At 38.8% G+C, this 18,408-nt stretch overlaps 1 protein-coding gene across 1 annotated transcript in view; it reads left to right on the top strand.

Annotated features, from left to right (window-relative positions):
- The window catches only part of LOC134801172 (protein Skeletor, isoforms D/E-like), a 99,670-nt gene that overhangs the window by 19,117 nt on the left and 62,145 nt on the right, over positions 1–18,408 (top strand). The window contains exon 2 of the mRNA XM_063773719.1: positions 9,601–9,744. Coding sequence (XP_063629789.1) covers positions 9,601–9,744 — 144 coding nt within the window. The remainder of the gene's footprint in view (positions 1–9,600; positions 9,745–18,408) is intronic.

Here is an 18,408-nt window from a genome sequence, read left to right as displayed (position 1 = left end):
AAACGGGTCTACCGCGATATAATTTCTTTTACCTTAAATTCCGACGTTTCAGCTGAGTTGCACCAGCTGTGGTCACGGAAAGACTGACGTTCGAGCAAATGTCAACGGAGATATAAATAAAATTAAATAAATAGCTGGTGCAACTCAGCTGAAACGTCGGAATTTAAGGTAAAAGAAATTATATCGCGGTAGACCCGTTTCTGTAATTATTTAATTACTCATTTTATCAAGGAAATTAAAAGATACAGCGGCGACAACAACGACACCGCAGTTGACATCCGAACGTCACCTTAAACAGGGTCTACCGTGAACCACGTTCGAAGTGTTGCCTCCCTGTCACACTTACCTACAAATTTACAAGTGCGAGAGGCAACATGTCGAACATGGTTCGCAGTAGGCTCAGTCACTCACGTGATCGATGTTACGACTGACGATCACAAAACGCATAGTTCGCACAATGACGCAACTGTGACGCAAGACGCAACGTTCCCACAATGCATGGGAACCACATAACATACAACATACAATAGTCACCCTTATTACCTTTACAGTAGGGCGTATAGTGCGCCCACGCATGCCAACAGGTATGCCGCAATACTTAAGTGAGATAAGAACTAAGAATAGTGAGGAAAAGTTACAATGGATTTGGGAAAAAAGCAGATAAATGTGGCATTGAGTTACGTGACATATAGATTAATATATTATGTTAACATGTGAAACAAATATATAGGTATTTTGCGCTGGTATTTTGGGGACGTTTGTGCCGGGTACTTACCGGATTAGGATATAGGTTTATGGCTTGTTATTATGTTGTGTACCAATTTTCTTTTAAATTTGACGATGCGTAAAAAAAAAAATATATATATATAGGTACATAGACAGAGAAGTAATGACATAGTACAATATCAAACATGCATTAGCGCGGTTCTCTCATTACGAAACACTAGAGAAACTTAGAGGACTCTGAAAGTGATAATTAATTGACTAGTTATGGAGTGACAAAAGGAGAAATTGTAAAATCATTTCTTCTGTTAAGGACGACTCACGTTAGACCGGTCAGTGTCCGGGCCGCAGATTCTGGAGCTTACTTTTCTATGACATGACAGGCGATCACGTGATGCTTTCCATAGAAAACGAAGAATCAATAAGAGGTTAAAGGATCAGTAATCAAGAAGAGTAAAGGATGACTCACACTAGACCGGACCGGGGCTGGGCCGGAGCTTCCGGCGTTTCGTTTTCTATGGAAAGCACCACGTGATCACCGATCAGCCGTCATAAAAAATGACGTGACGGACGCATCGGCCCAGGCACGGCCCGGTCCAGCGTGAGTCATCCTTAAATGTGTAAGTTGTTCAGAATTCACGACGTGTCGTGCAGGCACTCCAACGGAAAGTGAAGCGGGGAAAGTGGCCGGACGGATCGGATTGTCAACAGATGAATCTATTGACACCTACCAGAGTTGGGCAAAAATTAACTTGAATAAGAATAAGAATAAAAATAGAAATTTTATTCTTATTCAAATCGATTTGAATTAGAATAATTCTTGCACTAGTTATTTTAGAATAAAATCATGGTGAATAAATCATGTGACTTTTATTTTAAATGCGGAATAAAAAAGAGTGATAGAGACAGAAAGCGCTTCGCTGTTGGAGCGCAAGCGATTGGCATGTTGGCTAGGCCCCCAGAACAGCTAAATTTACCTAATGCTTTGGTTATTAAAATAAAAGCAAAAATTGGCATCTTGGCTAGGCACGTTGGGAGCGTAGCCAACATGCATTAAGTAGGGCTACTTAAATCTTTATTTTATTCTGTTTTTAGTATTTGTTGTTATAGCGGCAACAGAAATACATCATCTGTGAAAATTTCAACTGTCTAGGTCTATCACGGCTCGTGAGATACAGCCTGGTGACAGACGGACGGACGGACGGACGGACGGACGGACGGACGGACGGACGGACGGACGGACGGACGAACGGATGGACAGTGGAGTCTTAGTAATAGGGTGGGGGGGTTTTACCCTTTGGGTACGGAACCCTAAAAATGGGTCGAGTTCTGATGTGCTTAACGGAAAGTCAGTTTTTTTAGGTGTGAAAAAACGAAAAGACTAAAATCGCTTGATGGTAAAGAGATTAACTTCGCCCATGACGCCCCTAATACCAGAAGGTTTGTAAGTGCGTTACCGGCATTTAAGATGGGATAACGTTCTTTTCTTGAACGTCTGAAGGATATATCGGTCCGGTAATACCGGTGCGACAGTTAATTTCACAGTTTGGCTGTGCGAGGCAGGAAATTTCTGGAGAAACGCACAGTTGAGGATTGCCAACCATCTTTCTAAGTCAGCGGTCGGCAAACTCACTGTTGAGTTTTGCGGGGCTATGACTATTCTTAAGAATAACTCTTAACAAATAAATAATTAAATAAATACCAAATTCCAAAAAATTCCAAAACCTTTTAGCAGCCAAGGGCCAAATAGTAGTTTCCGAGGTTTACGCGGGCCGCTCTTTGTTAATATTTATGACTTTATCAGACATTGTCGTTTGTCAATATTACATAAAAAATAGCCAGGGAGGCTCGCGGGCCGCAAGTGAGAGGTTCCCGCGGGCCGCTTGTTGCCGACCGCTGATCTAAGTGGTGAAAATAGAAATGTGACTATTCCATGCATTATTTAAGTTTCGTTTGGTGTTTTTTATCAACGATTGTCATTTGAGCTGGCCCCCTGTACTGGAATTATTGCATATATTTAACGAAAATAGGAAAATCTGTCATATTATTATGTAGATTGGATTGTTGAATCAGATTTATGCATTAAAATGTCATACACGACCATATGGATTTTGTATTGTGTTAAAATGATATTAAGTAGGTAGGTAATTGTTACGTTCGGATTTCTTAACCCTTAAATGCATGAATTTTTCTTTTTGCCCGAAATTAATATATGTGTTACGTAATTGTTTGCTGATTATGGGAAAAATGGTAAAAAAATTATAACAGCGATTTTCACTGCGAAATCAGTGTTAGAAGTTGCATAGGCTAAATCATATTTATGTAAATATATAATTATCAGGAAGAGATATATGGAAAAGCTTACTACCATCAGAAAGATACATTATTTTAGATACACCTATGATAAAGTTTTTAAATATAAAATAATTACAAACCCCAAACAAAAACGTCCAAAATCACATACTAAAAATCATCAAACTCTGGATATTTTCAAATTTTCCGACATTTCGACTTAAAAAGAATGTAATTTTTATAAATTAAAATATTGCGTTAATTTAAGTAAAAAATCGGAAAACGGATTGGTTTTACTATTGAAATAATATATAGGCATAAATAGATTTTATCTAATTATGTATAAAATTAGATATTTTTGTAATGTACACTGCATCGTACACCATGCATTTAAGGGTTAAACTACCTATGTTAAATACCTGGAAAATCATTAATTTATAATAGAAATAATATGTAGGTATAAAAATAAAGAATGCATTTAGAGATATGTTATTACATTTTAGTAAAATAGTTTCCATTGAAACATTGATGTTTCTCATAATTATTGAACAATCCCATTCACACCTATCAAAGAGAATTGTTTAAGAACTAACAATGACTATCCTTAAATTATACAATGAACTTACTCGTATTTGTAGGTAATATAATCATTTCATACATTCATATATTATATTAGCGGCTCCGGCTTCACACGGGTTAACAAATACACCTAAACCTTCCTCAAGAATCACTCTATTGATAGGTGGAAACCGTATGAAAATCCGTTCAGTAGTTTTTGAGTTTATCGCGAACATACAAACACACAGACAGACGCGGCGGGGGACTTTGTTTTATAAGGTGTAGTGATTAATTACTAGTTTTTTTACTGTTAATCATTTTATCGGTAGGTAGGTACAATCACCTACAATAACTATGTTACTCTTCGAAGGCCGCAAAAATACACGTTCTTATGCCTCTACAAATAAGATAGTGTCAGATATTTTTGGGGCCTTCGTTCACTGAGAAAAAAAACTAACAAAAACACACTTAGAATTACAAAAATAAAACTTAATCCGGGGACAAGGAGAGTCAACTAATAGGAACAAATTGACTTTTGCAATTTCCATTTAGTAGGAAATACAACTTCTATATTTGTAATTTGAAGTATGCTAGAGTAATTTCAGAAATTTGGTTTTGTTATTCCGAGAGGTGCTTTAGCAATATCGGAGGTGATGACGTCATGGGTGAAAACTAACCGTTTTGTAATTCTAAGCGTGCTTTAGCAATATCGGAGACGATGACGTCATAGGTTTTACTAAACTGTACTGCGATTCCAAGGTAGCTGTTGTTATTCTAGAGATAATGACGTCACAGGCAAAAACTAAACTGTTTGCAATTCCTCCGCCCCTAGCAAACGGGCGCCGCGAGAGCATGTCGCGCGCGTGGTAGCTACCCGTCTCTATTTCTGTCTGTATGAATAAAAAAGCATTTGGTAGTATATCTCTGTACTAAAGAGGCACTATAAAAGCCTGTCGAGATATTCTACCCATTCCTTTCTTATTCATACAGTCAGAAAGAGACTAGTAGTTATTACGCGCGCAACATGCTCTCGCGGTGCACCTGTGCTAGGGAGGTTGGAATTGCAAACAGTTTAGATTTACGTATGATGTCATTATCACTAGAATAACAACAGCTAGCTCGAAGTTGCAGAACAATATATTCCTGTAGACCCCAACTACACAGTAGGTCGCGGGTTAATATGTCCATGGCCCACAATATATCCTAAATTTATTATTTAACTTAAGTATGTTTTAAACAAAGAAGACACGAGACACGCCCGCCCGACATCCGACACAATACTAACTCTAACCAAATGAACGTAGGAAGTAGTAAATTTTACTAAAATCACTAACATTCGTTTCGCTGTGTTGGTATTACAAAACTCGTTTAGTGATTGGTACAACAATGAACATAAACACAACAAGTCTATCTACTAAATACCAGTAAACTTTGTAATGTCGCTATAGTAACAACTGAATTGTTATTTTAAATGGGGTAATGTTATTCCCGCGAACTCGTTTTTTAGATATTATAAAACTATGTAAGTGAGACATTTACTAAAATCATAACTTGAAATCACAGATGCTTTTTTCCAAAAATCACAAACTTTACTAGTAAAAATCGGAGAATTTTAGTAGTAATAAAAATGGATTGTAACAAATACTGAACTTTGTTTAATGCTCCATTTACTAAAGTCTGTTTGCTGAAATTAGATTTAGTATTACTGAGCTGTTTGTAGAAATAAATAAATTTTACAGAAATAGTGAAACTTCCATGATTACTACTAAAACTTCATTTTTTCCCCCAGTACAGAACTGTTTATTAATTCCTGGTGATGATTTTTCTCTCAGTGTTGTGTAACATATTATTGCAGGTGACTGTACATGCAAGTTCCCCCAGTTATAGTTATAACATGTTAAACATAGGTATATGGTTAATTAGTAAATACAATACCATACAAATTACACGGAAAATTAGCGATTATTTCTAAATGACACGCATCAGCTTAAAACTCCTCGAACCATTAGACGTGTGGCCAAAAAGCCAGATCGCTACAATACAATGCTTCACAACACAATATAGCTCACACATAAGGCCCCTTTTATTGAGAACGACACATGTGCACCATACAATAGTTTTTATAAGCGGATACTGTAGCAGTGAAAGTGAACCTAATAAATTAGAGGCCTTGTGTTCCCAATGCAAGCGAGTCGAGCTCTTGAACGAACTATGTAATAATCATTCATTCATAAACAATCATTCATTCATAGATCAACAATCATTCATTCATGAGCGATTTATATGGCTTCAGATCAAATTTTTATACCTAAAAAATATTTATTTAAACTGAAGCTTATATTAAAACCCAATTTTCCAAATAGAAAATGAACGTATTATCTGGTTATTTTTCGTCTAAACGGGTATCATCAAAACTTTAGTACGTACTTAAACATTTTCAGCCAGGTAAAGTCAGGAACCTCCTAAATCCATTTTAAGTTCGAGACTTAAGCTGACAACACCCAAAGAAAGGAGATAAAATGTCTACTTTAGCCAACTCAAGACTGGGAGGCCAATTCAATTTTCCCTTAGTGGCCTAGGAATCAAATAGGTTGACTGTACATATATTAGCGCGAGCGCGACACACGGGTGAATGAAAGACATCATTTAGACACCGTTTGTCAAGTGCATGTTCGAACTGGCCTCTGGTTCTCTCGACTCATCGCGTATTGGAATGATTCGAGGTAATAAGACTAAGCGCGGACGCAGAAAGAAAGCGCACGAAAGGTCGCGCGTGAGATGTACGATAAGATCTGGCGCGCAAGGACGACTTTCTAACATTGTTGCGTGTTTTAAAGCTGACCAGTAATGACCGCAGTTTAAATTGGGGGTTCAAAGGGGTCAAAATCGTTACTCGGTACTTAAGTAGCAATAACATGTCTTGTAGTTTTGTTAGTAGCTAGTTACGTAACATCTTAGGCATATACGTAACAACTTATACGATACAGGTTGATCTTTTAATAACCTGCAATATTCCACCATCGCCACCAACCCCAAAATCGCGAAAATAAATGTGACTCTTCCATAGAAAATATCAACATCAGAGCAGCCAGTATGTACGAAACAGTCAATTTTTGAAGTGAAAACTTCTTTAGCGGCACTGTGCACTTTTTGAGGTGGGGAAAAAATGATAAACTCGAGACAGCGTAAGGCGTCTCTCCTCTCTTTCTACCGCACGGCGAAAATGTATGCCTGAGCCTGCTGTTTCATGTAGGCGGCGAAGGGCGCTTGCGTGACTTATGTTATGTGTGACGGACAATGTCATTGTTTTTTTATTTAAATGCCATCTAGTAAGTTTCCCTCAAACTGGTATTAATATAACGGTAGTACCAGTAGTACCCTCAGTGATGTGCTTAGGGGTTTCAAGTAATGCGACGATACAACGCTAGATGGCGTTAACCTCAATTATACATAATGCTGCGACATTTTGCACTATATGGCCCTGTTATTAATATTTCGAGTTACAATGTCGTTGAGTTTTCACTTCTGCCGGCACTCCCGGAGTGCAACCCGTTGTTTTTTTTTTCGTATAAACTTTGCTAATCCCTTAAAAATAACGTGCTAGTCAATCAGTGCTTACCCGTTAATTATGGACAAGCTAAATAATAGGAAGCGTTCTTTATTTCTTTGATACTGTTTTTTAGTAATGGAAAAATAATAATACTTTTGCGTGCAACTTAACCATTAATTATGATTAACAATATATATTTATGATCGTTGTATCAAGAATGTTGCCACATAACTAACTTGTTTATTTCTAGTATGTGTCTTACAGGCCAATTTGAACGTGCAGTGACATCAAACCGACAATATTAGAATGATATTGGAATAATATCTGCTGTCATTCGCGCGAATCTCGCTCGCACTAATACTTGTGTGGACAAGGCTGAGTGAAATAAACGCGCAAATGATAGCTAACTGATATAATTCCAATATCCTTCTAATATCGGTTTTATGTCTGTGCACGTTCGAACTGACCTGTCGGTAGTGTAGCAATCTAATTTTAATAATATTTTTTCTGTAGATAGTCCTATTATTACATCTCCTTTTTAATACATTTAAATTTTAAACCATTCATATATTTCACGTCCGACAGTAATGTACGTAACTACATAAATTCCAGCGTGCCACATAAAACGAAACTACGACACTCCAAATTTAAATGACAGCAATAAAACGCAATAAAAACGGATTACATTGATGTAAATCTGAGTTCTGCGGCAGGACTTATACCCTACTTGGTTCGCTGTCAATGCAAATTGAACTTTAACAGAAAGCGTTAAAGTTGATGTTTGTGTGGTCAGTGTTGAGTTTAGTGACTTTTCTTTGCTTTCCCGTGCACTAGCACATTCCTTGACCTTTTTTGATAGTGTTGCTTTAAATGGATCGCTTCCTAAGCGGTGTCCACGTAATTTCTAGTAATGTGATGAGTTTCTTATACTTGTACCTGTTTTTATCGGTACTGGAAATAAATGACAAATTAATCAAATTCTGCGTGTTTTAGGATTCTGATGTGAGAATGAGAATAAGAATGAGGTATTTAGATATTGACTAGCGACCTTAGAGCATTTAGTAACTGGAGACGTCATGGCTGTCATTTTCTGTACAAAACAGTCTGCCGATTTTTGCGGGAGAGGGGACGTCAAATGTATTGCTATTTCTACATGATTTGTACGTAACGTAAAAATAGCCATGCCAGTCCATACAAAAGTTTGCACAATTGTGCAAGGTTTTCGGCAGAGGGGTAAGCTCTTAAAGGCGACTCCGGTTATTACCTAAATGCTCTAAGCTAGCGAACCGCCATACGGGTTTCACAAAACCTTAACAAATTATATGTATACACAAAGCTTCCTCGAGAATCACTCTAGTGTATGTGAAACCCTCATGAAAATCCGTTTAGTATTGTTTCAGTTTATCGCAAACATACAGCCACACAGACAGACACGCGGCGGGGGTGTTTATTTTATGTGTAAAGATTGTGATAGTGTTAAGAAATCACAACATTTCCTTCCATTCCCAACTCGAAGACTGAGCGGTGAATGACTCAAACACAGCTATAGTCGTATCATCGAGAGCGTGGAATTGCATATGTAGTAGTATTGTTTGTTTACAGGCATTCTATATTTGAATTTTCTATTTTCTTGTACTATCAGCATACAACCACTACAAATGCAATTCCATCTTCTCGATAACTCAACTTATACAGAACTTACTATGTATGTAAAATACATGAAACTTACTATGTACCTATGTAAAACACATGTATGTAAGGTGGTGGTACTGGTGGAGTAGCTAGATCAGTGCCCCAAACGCGTTAGTTCCGCGTAGCATTATTCCCGATCGCATTTTTCCCCACTCGCGTTAGTTCCGCGTAGCATTATTCCCGATCGCATTTTTCCCCACTCGCGTTAGTTCCGCGTAGCATTATACCCGGTCGCATTTTTAGACGGAGCCCTGCGAAGGTTAGGTTCGTTAGGTAACTTCAGATGCCCGAAGGGCAAACTGCCCAGAAATAAGAGCCCCGCGAAGCGGGGCTCCGTCTAGCTAAGTTGTGACCTGAATGTTTCTTGAAAAACAAACTCTAGTGGGGAAAAATGCGACCGGAAATAATGCTACGCGGAACTAACGCGAGTGGGGAAAAATGCGATCGGGAATAATGCTACGCGGAACTAACGCGAGTGGGGAAAAATGCGATCGGGAATAATGCTACGCGGAACTAACGCGTTTGGGGCACTGATCTAGCTACTCTACTGGTGCTCGACGCGGTCCCAGTACATGTAATCTTAAGTAATTGTCAATAGAGGTGACAGCAGGCTGTCATCTATTGGGCATTAGCATGAGCACTAGTACCACCACCTTACCTACGGCTTACATTTTTTTTACTTCCATCCGACATCCGATATCGAAATGGGCAATGGGAAAACACTCTTTTACTAATATCGAATTCTTTTTTACAATAACTTATATAGCGTGTATTTTTTGTTACAGCGAGCGCATTAAGCGCGGAGCGCTATGTGGGCAAGTCGCTCGGCGCGCTCACACAGCTCGAGCACGGCGTGCGCGGGCACGTGTACGCCGTCGACGCGCGCACCCTGTATATCCAGGGCTTCTATTACGATGGCGAGGGGCCAGGTTAGTATTTACTTATTATTGTATGTTAGTCTGTAAGGTATGTGTCTATGTGGCAAGTCGCTCGGCGCGCTCACACAGCTCGAGCACGGCGTGCGCGGGCACGTGTACGCCGTCGACGCGCGCACCCTGTATATCCAGGGCTTCTATTACGATGGCGAGGGGCCAGGTTAGTATTTACTTATTATTGTATGTTAGTCTGTAAGGTATGTGTCTATGTGGCAAGTCGCTCGGCGCGCTCACACAGCTCGAGCACGGCGTGCGCGGGCACGTGTACGCCGTCGACGCGCGCACCCTGTATATCCAGGGCTTCTATTACGATGGCGAGGGGCCAGGTTAGTATTTACTTATTATTGTATGTTAGTCTGTAAGGTATGTGTCTATGTGGCAAGTCGCTCGGCGCGCTCACACAGCTCGAGCACGGCGTGCGCGGGCACGTGTACGCCGTCGACGCGCGCACCCTGTATATCCAGGGCTTCTATTACGATGGCGAGGGGCCAGGTTAGTATTTACTTATTATTGTATGTTAGTCTGTAAGGTATGTGTCTATGTGGCAAGTCGCTCGGCGCGCTCACACAGCTCGAGCACGGCGTGCGCGGGCACGTGTACGCCGTCGACGCGCGCACCCTGTATATCCAGGGCTTCTATTACGATGGCGAGGGGCCAGGTTAGTATTTACTTATTATTGTATGTTAGTCTGTAAGGTATGTGTCTATGTGGCAAGTCGCTCGGCGCGCTCACACAGCTCGAGCACGGCGTGCGCGGGCACGTATACGCCGTCGACGCGCGCACGCTCTATATATAGGGTTTCTATTACGATGGCGATGCGAAAAATGCGATAATAGACCACCAGTGGATCTTATGTATGTACAAATAAGGGCTACCAACTATTAACAATATAGGCTGGTACTTACTTCAAGCCTCCAATGCTCTATAATCGCGACCTTTACCCATTCACAAAATACTTCGCTGCAAGTAGGTCGAGCCGAAACAATGTCCCTTAGTAATAACATAATACATCCGATAAAACCTCTAAATTCGTAGCCATAAAGTCTCATTTCCTTTAATTGGGCAGTAGTTAAAAATTGCTTGTAATGTGGCTAAATATTGCGGTTAATGTGAGCTTTATGTGGTTGTAATTAAGTTGTATTTGGAGTGTCGTAGCTGTAATGACCTGAATAGTTTGGTGGATTATGTTAAGCGCGGATGCTATAGGTGGAAACACACAGCTTTGCGTTATGGGAATAATCACTGTTTGTTTTATAGAAAGTAAGAAGAATAATATTTTATATACTATGGGCCCATCGTTAAAATTATAAAATAATTAAAGGTAACCTTACCCACTCATCAAAATTATTACAAACCTGAATCTTTAATTTTTGAAATAAAACTATTGAAACGGATTATATCGCGTATACTGAATGTATTTTTAATTTATGTTTTATTAGTTTTTTTATCACAATTCACAATTTAAATAACTCTATTATTGTTGCCAGGATACACCTTCTAAGCTTAAATCAACACAATTCTGAGCATCATATTGGATATTCATTCTTAAATTTACAACAAACACACATTTTCATGGCGCTTGCAACGTTTTCAATTTTCATCAATGCATGTCGAGTATAAATTCTATGATCCCTTGCTTAGGGAAAGTAATTAGGAAAATAGTAATAATATTCCCGGAAAAAATACCAACATTATGCAAGCCAGTAGGACTAAGATGGTCGCCTTTTTATCATCTTTCACCATGCCTATCACGTTCCAGCAAGCAAGAAAGTGCAAAAGTGACGCATGATATGACAGGTGATAAAAATGCGATCATGTATCCGTACCTATCATTTAGAATACGCTGCGGGCCCGTTCGAGTCCAACTGCGGTATGTTTCCACGGTTAAGTGTAATGAAGACGCAGCTCACTCGAGCAGAGAAAAGTGCTCGATGCCAGTGGCAACTCGCCTAGCGGGTCGAGTATCCCATGGTCCGAGAAAATAAATCATACTTCATCAAATACGTAAATAAGCTTTTCTCAAAAAATTCCTTTTTGATACGAGCTTTCATCGCTGACTGTCCTTTATTTTTCAACTGGCAACTCGTACGTCATCGAGACAATTCAAACAAACCGAAACACAATTGGGTTGCGTTGTTTTAGGATATCACAGAGTTCCTATGGCCACCTCCTGTCTCTATCATTAGATCAGTTCAATGGTACCACAATATTGCATTGTCATCCAATTTACATACCGTAAAACGGGGTCAACAGAAATCGCGGGGTGAATAGAGAAATTTTGAACATTTTCTTTCAAGTTGTTTTATTTAAAAACGTACATCTCTAAAATGAGATTTTTTGGAAGGTGTATATATATAGAAGACTATTTATTCTCTACATTGCCACCAAAAGAACTTAATCAAACTGTTTAAAAGTTAGATTTTTTTGACTCTAAAGTAAGGTCTCGCCGAGGTAAGAAATGAAGCCTACTGTCTGAACTTTGTTCTAGCGGCAAATGTTTTGACATTGACTAAGTAAAAGTTAGCTAACCTGGTAATATAGTATCTGTAGTACCTAAATAATAAATAATATCACTAATTTGTCTAAAATGAAGCATTTTTTTTGCAAAAAACTAATAACAAGCAATTTTACGTGATAAAGGGGTCAATGGACACGCATAGGGGTTAATAGTTACGCCATAGGGGGTGATTAGATACAACAAAGGGGTGTAAAGACACGCCTTGGGGGTTAAAAGACAAAAAAAATAAATTTGTGTCAAATAGCTGTTTAACAAATATATATATCATTTGCCAATAGAGTATCAACATAATAATGACGAAATTCGATGCCTATGACAACTAAAACTTAATATTTCTATTCACCCCTTTCTTGTGTCTATCGACCCCGTTTTAAGGATATGGAGAAAACAGGTAGTTTTCTTTGATTTTCTCTGAATTGGGTTGGTAAAAATTTATTTCACAAATGCAAAATTGAAGAACTAACCAAGACTCAAAAAATGATATCAAAATTTTTACTTTTATCATTTGGATTATTGGCGAAAATCGTCCTTGAAGTTGAAAATCGTGTCTTTTCACCCCGTTTTACGGTATGCGTGCAAAATTTCAGCTCAATCGGAAACCGTAAAGTGGGTCATATTAAATTTGCAAGATTTGATTACAGACAGACAACGGGACAGGAGAAACTAAATAAAAGCTAAATATAAATAAATCTTGTAAAAATGAGCGTTTCCTTTTTTTCTCTGGATGGAGGCATTCTCATTAAGGCAAAACTATCTATACATATAATAAAGCTGAAGAGGGTTGAAAGTCTGTACATGGAAGATATTCGAAAAGAATTTGGCTGGGGATACTTAGAATCGATAACAGAACACGTTCCAACAGTTATTAGAATTTTTGTCTGTTTGTCTGTTTATCTGTTCGTCTGTTTATTTGAACGCGCATCACGTGAAAACGGCTGATCGGATTTTGATGAAAACTTTACTAATCTGTCGAGAAAATCCCTGGCCAGGTTATAGGCTATAAAAATTCAACCCCTAGTCGGTAGCCACAACACTTGATTGACTTAAGTTTGCCCCTGAATGTTATGGCGCTACTTAGGAAGGAGGGGCAAACTGTTTCGCGCCTGGTTGGGACTAAAAGTAAAAATGTACAACTGTCTATCAAATTGCGTTTTTTATATCGAAAAATTTTCGCGCTCGCTTCGCTCGCGTTTTCAATAACATTTTAAGATATGATAAAGGTGATATTCGGGTGGCGACTGTAGCAGCATTACGAGTACTCTGTTGCAACGTTACTGCTGCAGCACTGTCAATTTTCGTGATAAAATGATATATACTAAAACTAAAAAAGTACAATTGTCTATCAAATTGCGTTTTTATATCGAACAATTATATAAAACTGACGACCGGTCTGGTCTAGTGGATAGTGACCCTGTCTGCTAAGCCGATGGTCCTGGGTTCGAATCCCAGTAAGGGCATTTATTTGTGTGATGAACACTAATATTTGTTCCTGAGTCATGGTTGTTTTCTATGTATATAAGTATGTATTTATCTATACAAGTATGTATATCGTCGCCTAGTACCCATAGTACAAGCTTTGCTTAGTTTGGGGCTAGGTTTGATCTGTGTAAGATGTCGCTCGCTTCGCTCGCGTTTTTAATAACATTCTAAGATATGATAAAGGTGATATTCGGGTGGCAACTGTAGAAGCATTACTCTGTTGCAACGTTATTGCTGCAGCACTGTCAATTTTCGTGATAGAATGATGTGACTGATTTCCATACTAAAAGTAAGAGAGTGAGGGTACGTATGAACATCTCCAACGTAGGTATTCAATTTGACCTTACGCGGAGGCCTTTAAAGTCATGGAAAAAATCTTGCTTTCGGGCTTGCGGCCAGCCGATTTTTTCGACATAGTTTACCGATTTTATAGCGAGTTTTGCTCTCTTGCACGGCAGATTTGTCGGCCAAGGCGAGTTGCTCCTTAGCCGCGATCCTGAAACCTAACTGTCAAAGTGATAACACTTTGGCAGTTAGGTCTCAGGGGCCCCGTGAAAGCCGAAAACTAAAAGCATCCTATCAAGTAGCGCTTTCGAGTGAAGCCAAAGAGCGAGCAGTAGAAGAGTCGTGATTACATGCATAGATTCGATTTCAAGCCACTCTTTTGCAGTTCGGCGTGAGGTCTTATACGAGGCCTTCTGCCTTACGGCAAAGTTGATCTTCTCCCTTAATTACACTTGGGCGTGGATCCAAATCCAAGCTTTCCTCTTTCGCAGCTGGTCCTTCTGCCTTGCTCATATTTCGCTAATTCAATTCACTTGGTCAATTCCAAGCTCTGCTTTCTTGCATCTTTTCTGTATGAAAACAACCTGAGACCCTTAAATATCGAGCCCTATGCGAAGCTAGGCTGATAGAAAACTGTCCCATCCCTTCTCTATATGAAATCCTGGATTCGCGCCTGTTTGGGACTAAAAGTAAAAATGTACAACGTCTATCAAATTATTTTTTTTATAATATCGAAAAAAATTCCGTGTGATTATTTTCATTTCAACGTTTAAAAATTCAACATACAAACTACAAACAAAATTTCAACAATAACGATTTATACTTAATTAAGAAACAAATTTTCAAACCTATTTTGATACTGCAAACCCAGACGTAATCTGAATTAAATTTTAATGAAAAGATTCGACCGTTCTTACTTAAAAAAATAGACTATGCTATAGGTACTGTTGCTTAAATATACAAATTCTAATTTGCGTACTATAAACGGCTGAACGTATATTTACAATTAAATGCTAATACAATAGAGTCTATTGAATAGACAGTATAACGGTAGTAAACAACGATTATGCAATGATAACAATCGTAAATGTTTGCATGTAGTAACAGTTACAGTGGTTAAATAAACATAAAGAAGTTTCTTGAAATAATTTAATACTTAAGTCCATCAATATACTGCAATGGCCAAATTAAACATAAATTTACGAGTAATGTAGAAACAGTAAGTTTGCAATTCAATTTAGTCATTGTGTGCAATCGCATGGGAACGAAATTAGTCAATACAGGTAATTGCAACCTATTTCGCGTAACAGTAAATGCAATGTTCGATAAAGTTGGATTTTTACCGTGGGAACTCGGTCTACAAGCTGTATGGTGCACAATGCATGGTCTTAATGCTCGGTGCATGCAAATAGCGGTGCTTTTTTATACCACTTAGTGGTTGAGTGAATTAGAGGGAAACGTGTTCTTTTCTGGAGTTTTTCCTAAGACAGCTGTCACACTGTCGTTGATTAGTGAAAACTTTCCAAAAAGCTGGAAAAGTTCTCGGAGAATTTCACAGGAAACATTTCATTTTAGCAATGGAAACTTTCGATATATACCTATAAGAATTTTGCGAAGTTTCGCCATGTGGAAATTTAGCAGAATCTTTCCAACGGCACATTAGTACCCGAAAGGGTGTGGCTAAGCGATTTCTTTATGTTAGCTCTTATACTAATAAAATTGCATATACAGATGTCTGTCACAATGAGAAATTGGACTGTGACCAACGTGGGATTAACCCACATCTTGGGATTGCCGGTCCAACGCGCTACCAATTCCGCCAGTTGACCATCCGTCATCTACAGCGAATTTTTCTTATCCTCGGCCTGCCCAATGTGCTCAGTTAAGGTTGACTCACGCTAGACCGGGCTGTGCCCGGGCCGAAGCGTCCGACATGTTATTTTCTATGACGGCTGATCGGTGATCACGTGATTCACTTGGTGCTTTCCATAGAAAACGAAGCACCGGAAGCTCCGGCCCGGCCCTGGCCCGGTCTAGCGTGAGTCATCCTATAACCCTTAACGGAAACATACATAAATACATTCTGGAATGCCCTTTTATTAGATACACAGGCCATGTAGACAATTCTAAAACCCTTAGTTGCCGTTTAGTTGATAAAGCAAAATTAAGCAAAATAAAACTATGTGACAAAGTTCAAAAGTTGGGGAATCAGGATAACAATAGTAATAATACTGATTAATTCATAAATTAATTGGTTTATTAGAAAACACAATTCCCCTAATGTAGGCGCCACTGGATGGTCGACCTGAACTTTTTGATTTTTATGAATATCAATTAACTGTGATGACTCTTTTCTTTTCAAGAGATTGTGTACCGACCTAATTTCTTTTTGAACGACAACGTACTAGATGGCTTGCGCTTCCTCGTCCGCGGTAGGACAGATGCCTTAGCTACTGGAGTTTACTTGATTAAAACTTGGAGTAGATACTCAATTATATTGTCTGCTTCACTGGACTTTCAACAGTTTCTGAATGCATGAACTAGAATTAACTAAGTCTACGTCCATGTGCATGCCATTTTAGTTCAAAACTTCTTGGAATTAAGTGCAAAATAGTATGAAAGTAGATTTAGCTACGTTGCTCTACATTGTACTAAGTTTGAATAAAAGTACTTTTATATTACTTCTTGGGAGATCGTGATGTAATTAGCTTAGTTGGATTTTATAGAACGGGTATTTATTTGTAATATAGGGGTTGGTCCCGTAAGGGCTACCGCATACTGGCATCTTTTGAGCGCCGGCGTCTAGTCAGCGCCATGGAAAAAGCGTCGCTGTGCAGTTGCGTCGTTGCGTCGAGCAGGAGTCATAGAGTTGACTAGACGCCAACGCTCGGGAGACGCTAGTGTGGGGTGTAGGGAATGCAAATCGGTTATTTTTTGTATGGAAATAACCGCGGTTTCGGTTAATAACCGATAATTTCCATACAAAAAATAACCGAAAATAACCGATTTGCATTCCCTAGTGGGGTGGCTCTAAAAGTCGTTATTTTGTCATAAGATACTTCCAAGGGCGTGAAATAATTTATTGGGCCCCTGAGGGTGAAAGATTTACTACCTACGTTGAATAGTAAAAACGAAAAACTGAACTCAACCGAGTCTCTTAAAATTTGGTAAGCAAGTTCGATAAAAAAATGCCGGGGTCATTGAGCATTCACAATGTCTACAGGTCAAAAAGTAACTGGATTATTTTAATTAGCAAAAAGCTTATTTTAAGAGGCAACAGGAGTGGTCATTTCTCCATACAAACGTACTCGACTGTTTCCTCCGTGGTTTTGAAGCTAGAGTAATGTTTTATTCAACACAGATATTGTTATTAAATATCTGTGTCGAACTGTTATGCTTTTTTTGATATATTTATTTTCTAAGGCGCTAGTGTACATACTTCATATATTTGCAAAAACGGCCTAATTCGTGGCCGCAAAGAGAAGCATGGTTTTCAAAATTGACATCAATTAGCCTACAACGACAAAACAGTCCGACACATATAATTTCATTATCATTCAGATCTCAAGGTTTCGTTACATTTGGAGGAGGAAACAGTCGAGTACGAATCCTCGTTTTTTGAGATTTTTACGCAGGATTTTTCGCCTTGTTCTTATCGCACTAGTTTTAGGAGCCGCTTCCGTTAGCGAGACGGATATATTTACCTAAAATATTTTAAATCTCAGCTCCCGTATCCTCTAGAAACACAGTTAAATTCTAGTAAATCATTGAATAGCGCTATCAAGCCTCAAATCGTGACTAAGCTCCGAAGGCTGTGCAAGTGTGCACACTGCAAGCCTTAATGGCGAGCTTAAATCATACGCGTGACATAACCCGCCCTGAACTGGTACAACGTACGTTTGAGGTCACTGAGCATATGCACACACACGTAAAATGAGGTAGATATGGTTTTCTTAGTACCTACATATTGTAATATACAATTTTGTTGCAAAAACTGACATATAGGGCACGAGTTTTCTTATTTGTACCTATTATGTATGTCACTCAATTACATTCAGAAAAGCAGTGCTTCGTGCATTCTGCTCTAACGACCATATAAATATACTTTTCATCACACTTGCTCGGAAAAGATGTATTTACACGTAGGGCTTGCGGGCGGGAAATTGAATTTTTCGCCCTAGGGCGGAAAAAATCTTTTCCGAGCAAGTGTGATGAAAAACACTTATTTACACGTAGGGCTTGCGGGCGGAAAAGATTTTTTCCGCCCTAGGGCGGAAAAGTGTTTTATACAGAAGTTTGTTTTTATTAATTCTCCTTTTTTTCCTTACAAGTGTGATGAAAAACATTGTGTGTGCCACGGGCGGTAAAGAAATTCC

Source organism: Cydia splendana, chromosome 21 (assembly GCF_910591565.1).
Source record: "Cydia splendana chromosome 21, ilCydSple1.2, whole genome shotgun sequence".
NCBI classification, from domain to species: domain Eukaryota; kingdom Metazoa; phylum Arthropoda; class Insecta; order Lepidoptera; family Tortricidae; genus Cydia; species Cydia splendana.
The sequence above is the reverse complement of the archived record's forward strand: the minus strand, read 5'-3'. Positions and strand labels throughout refer to the sequence as shown.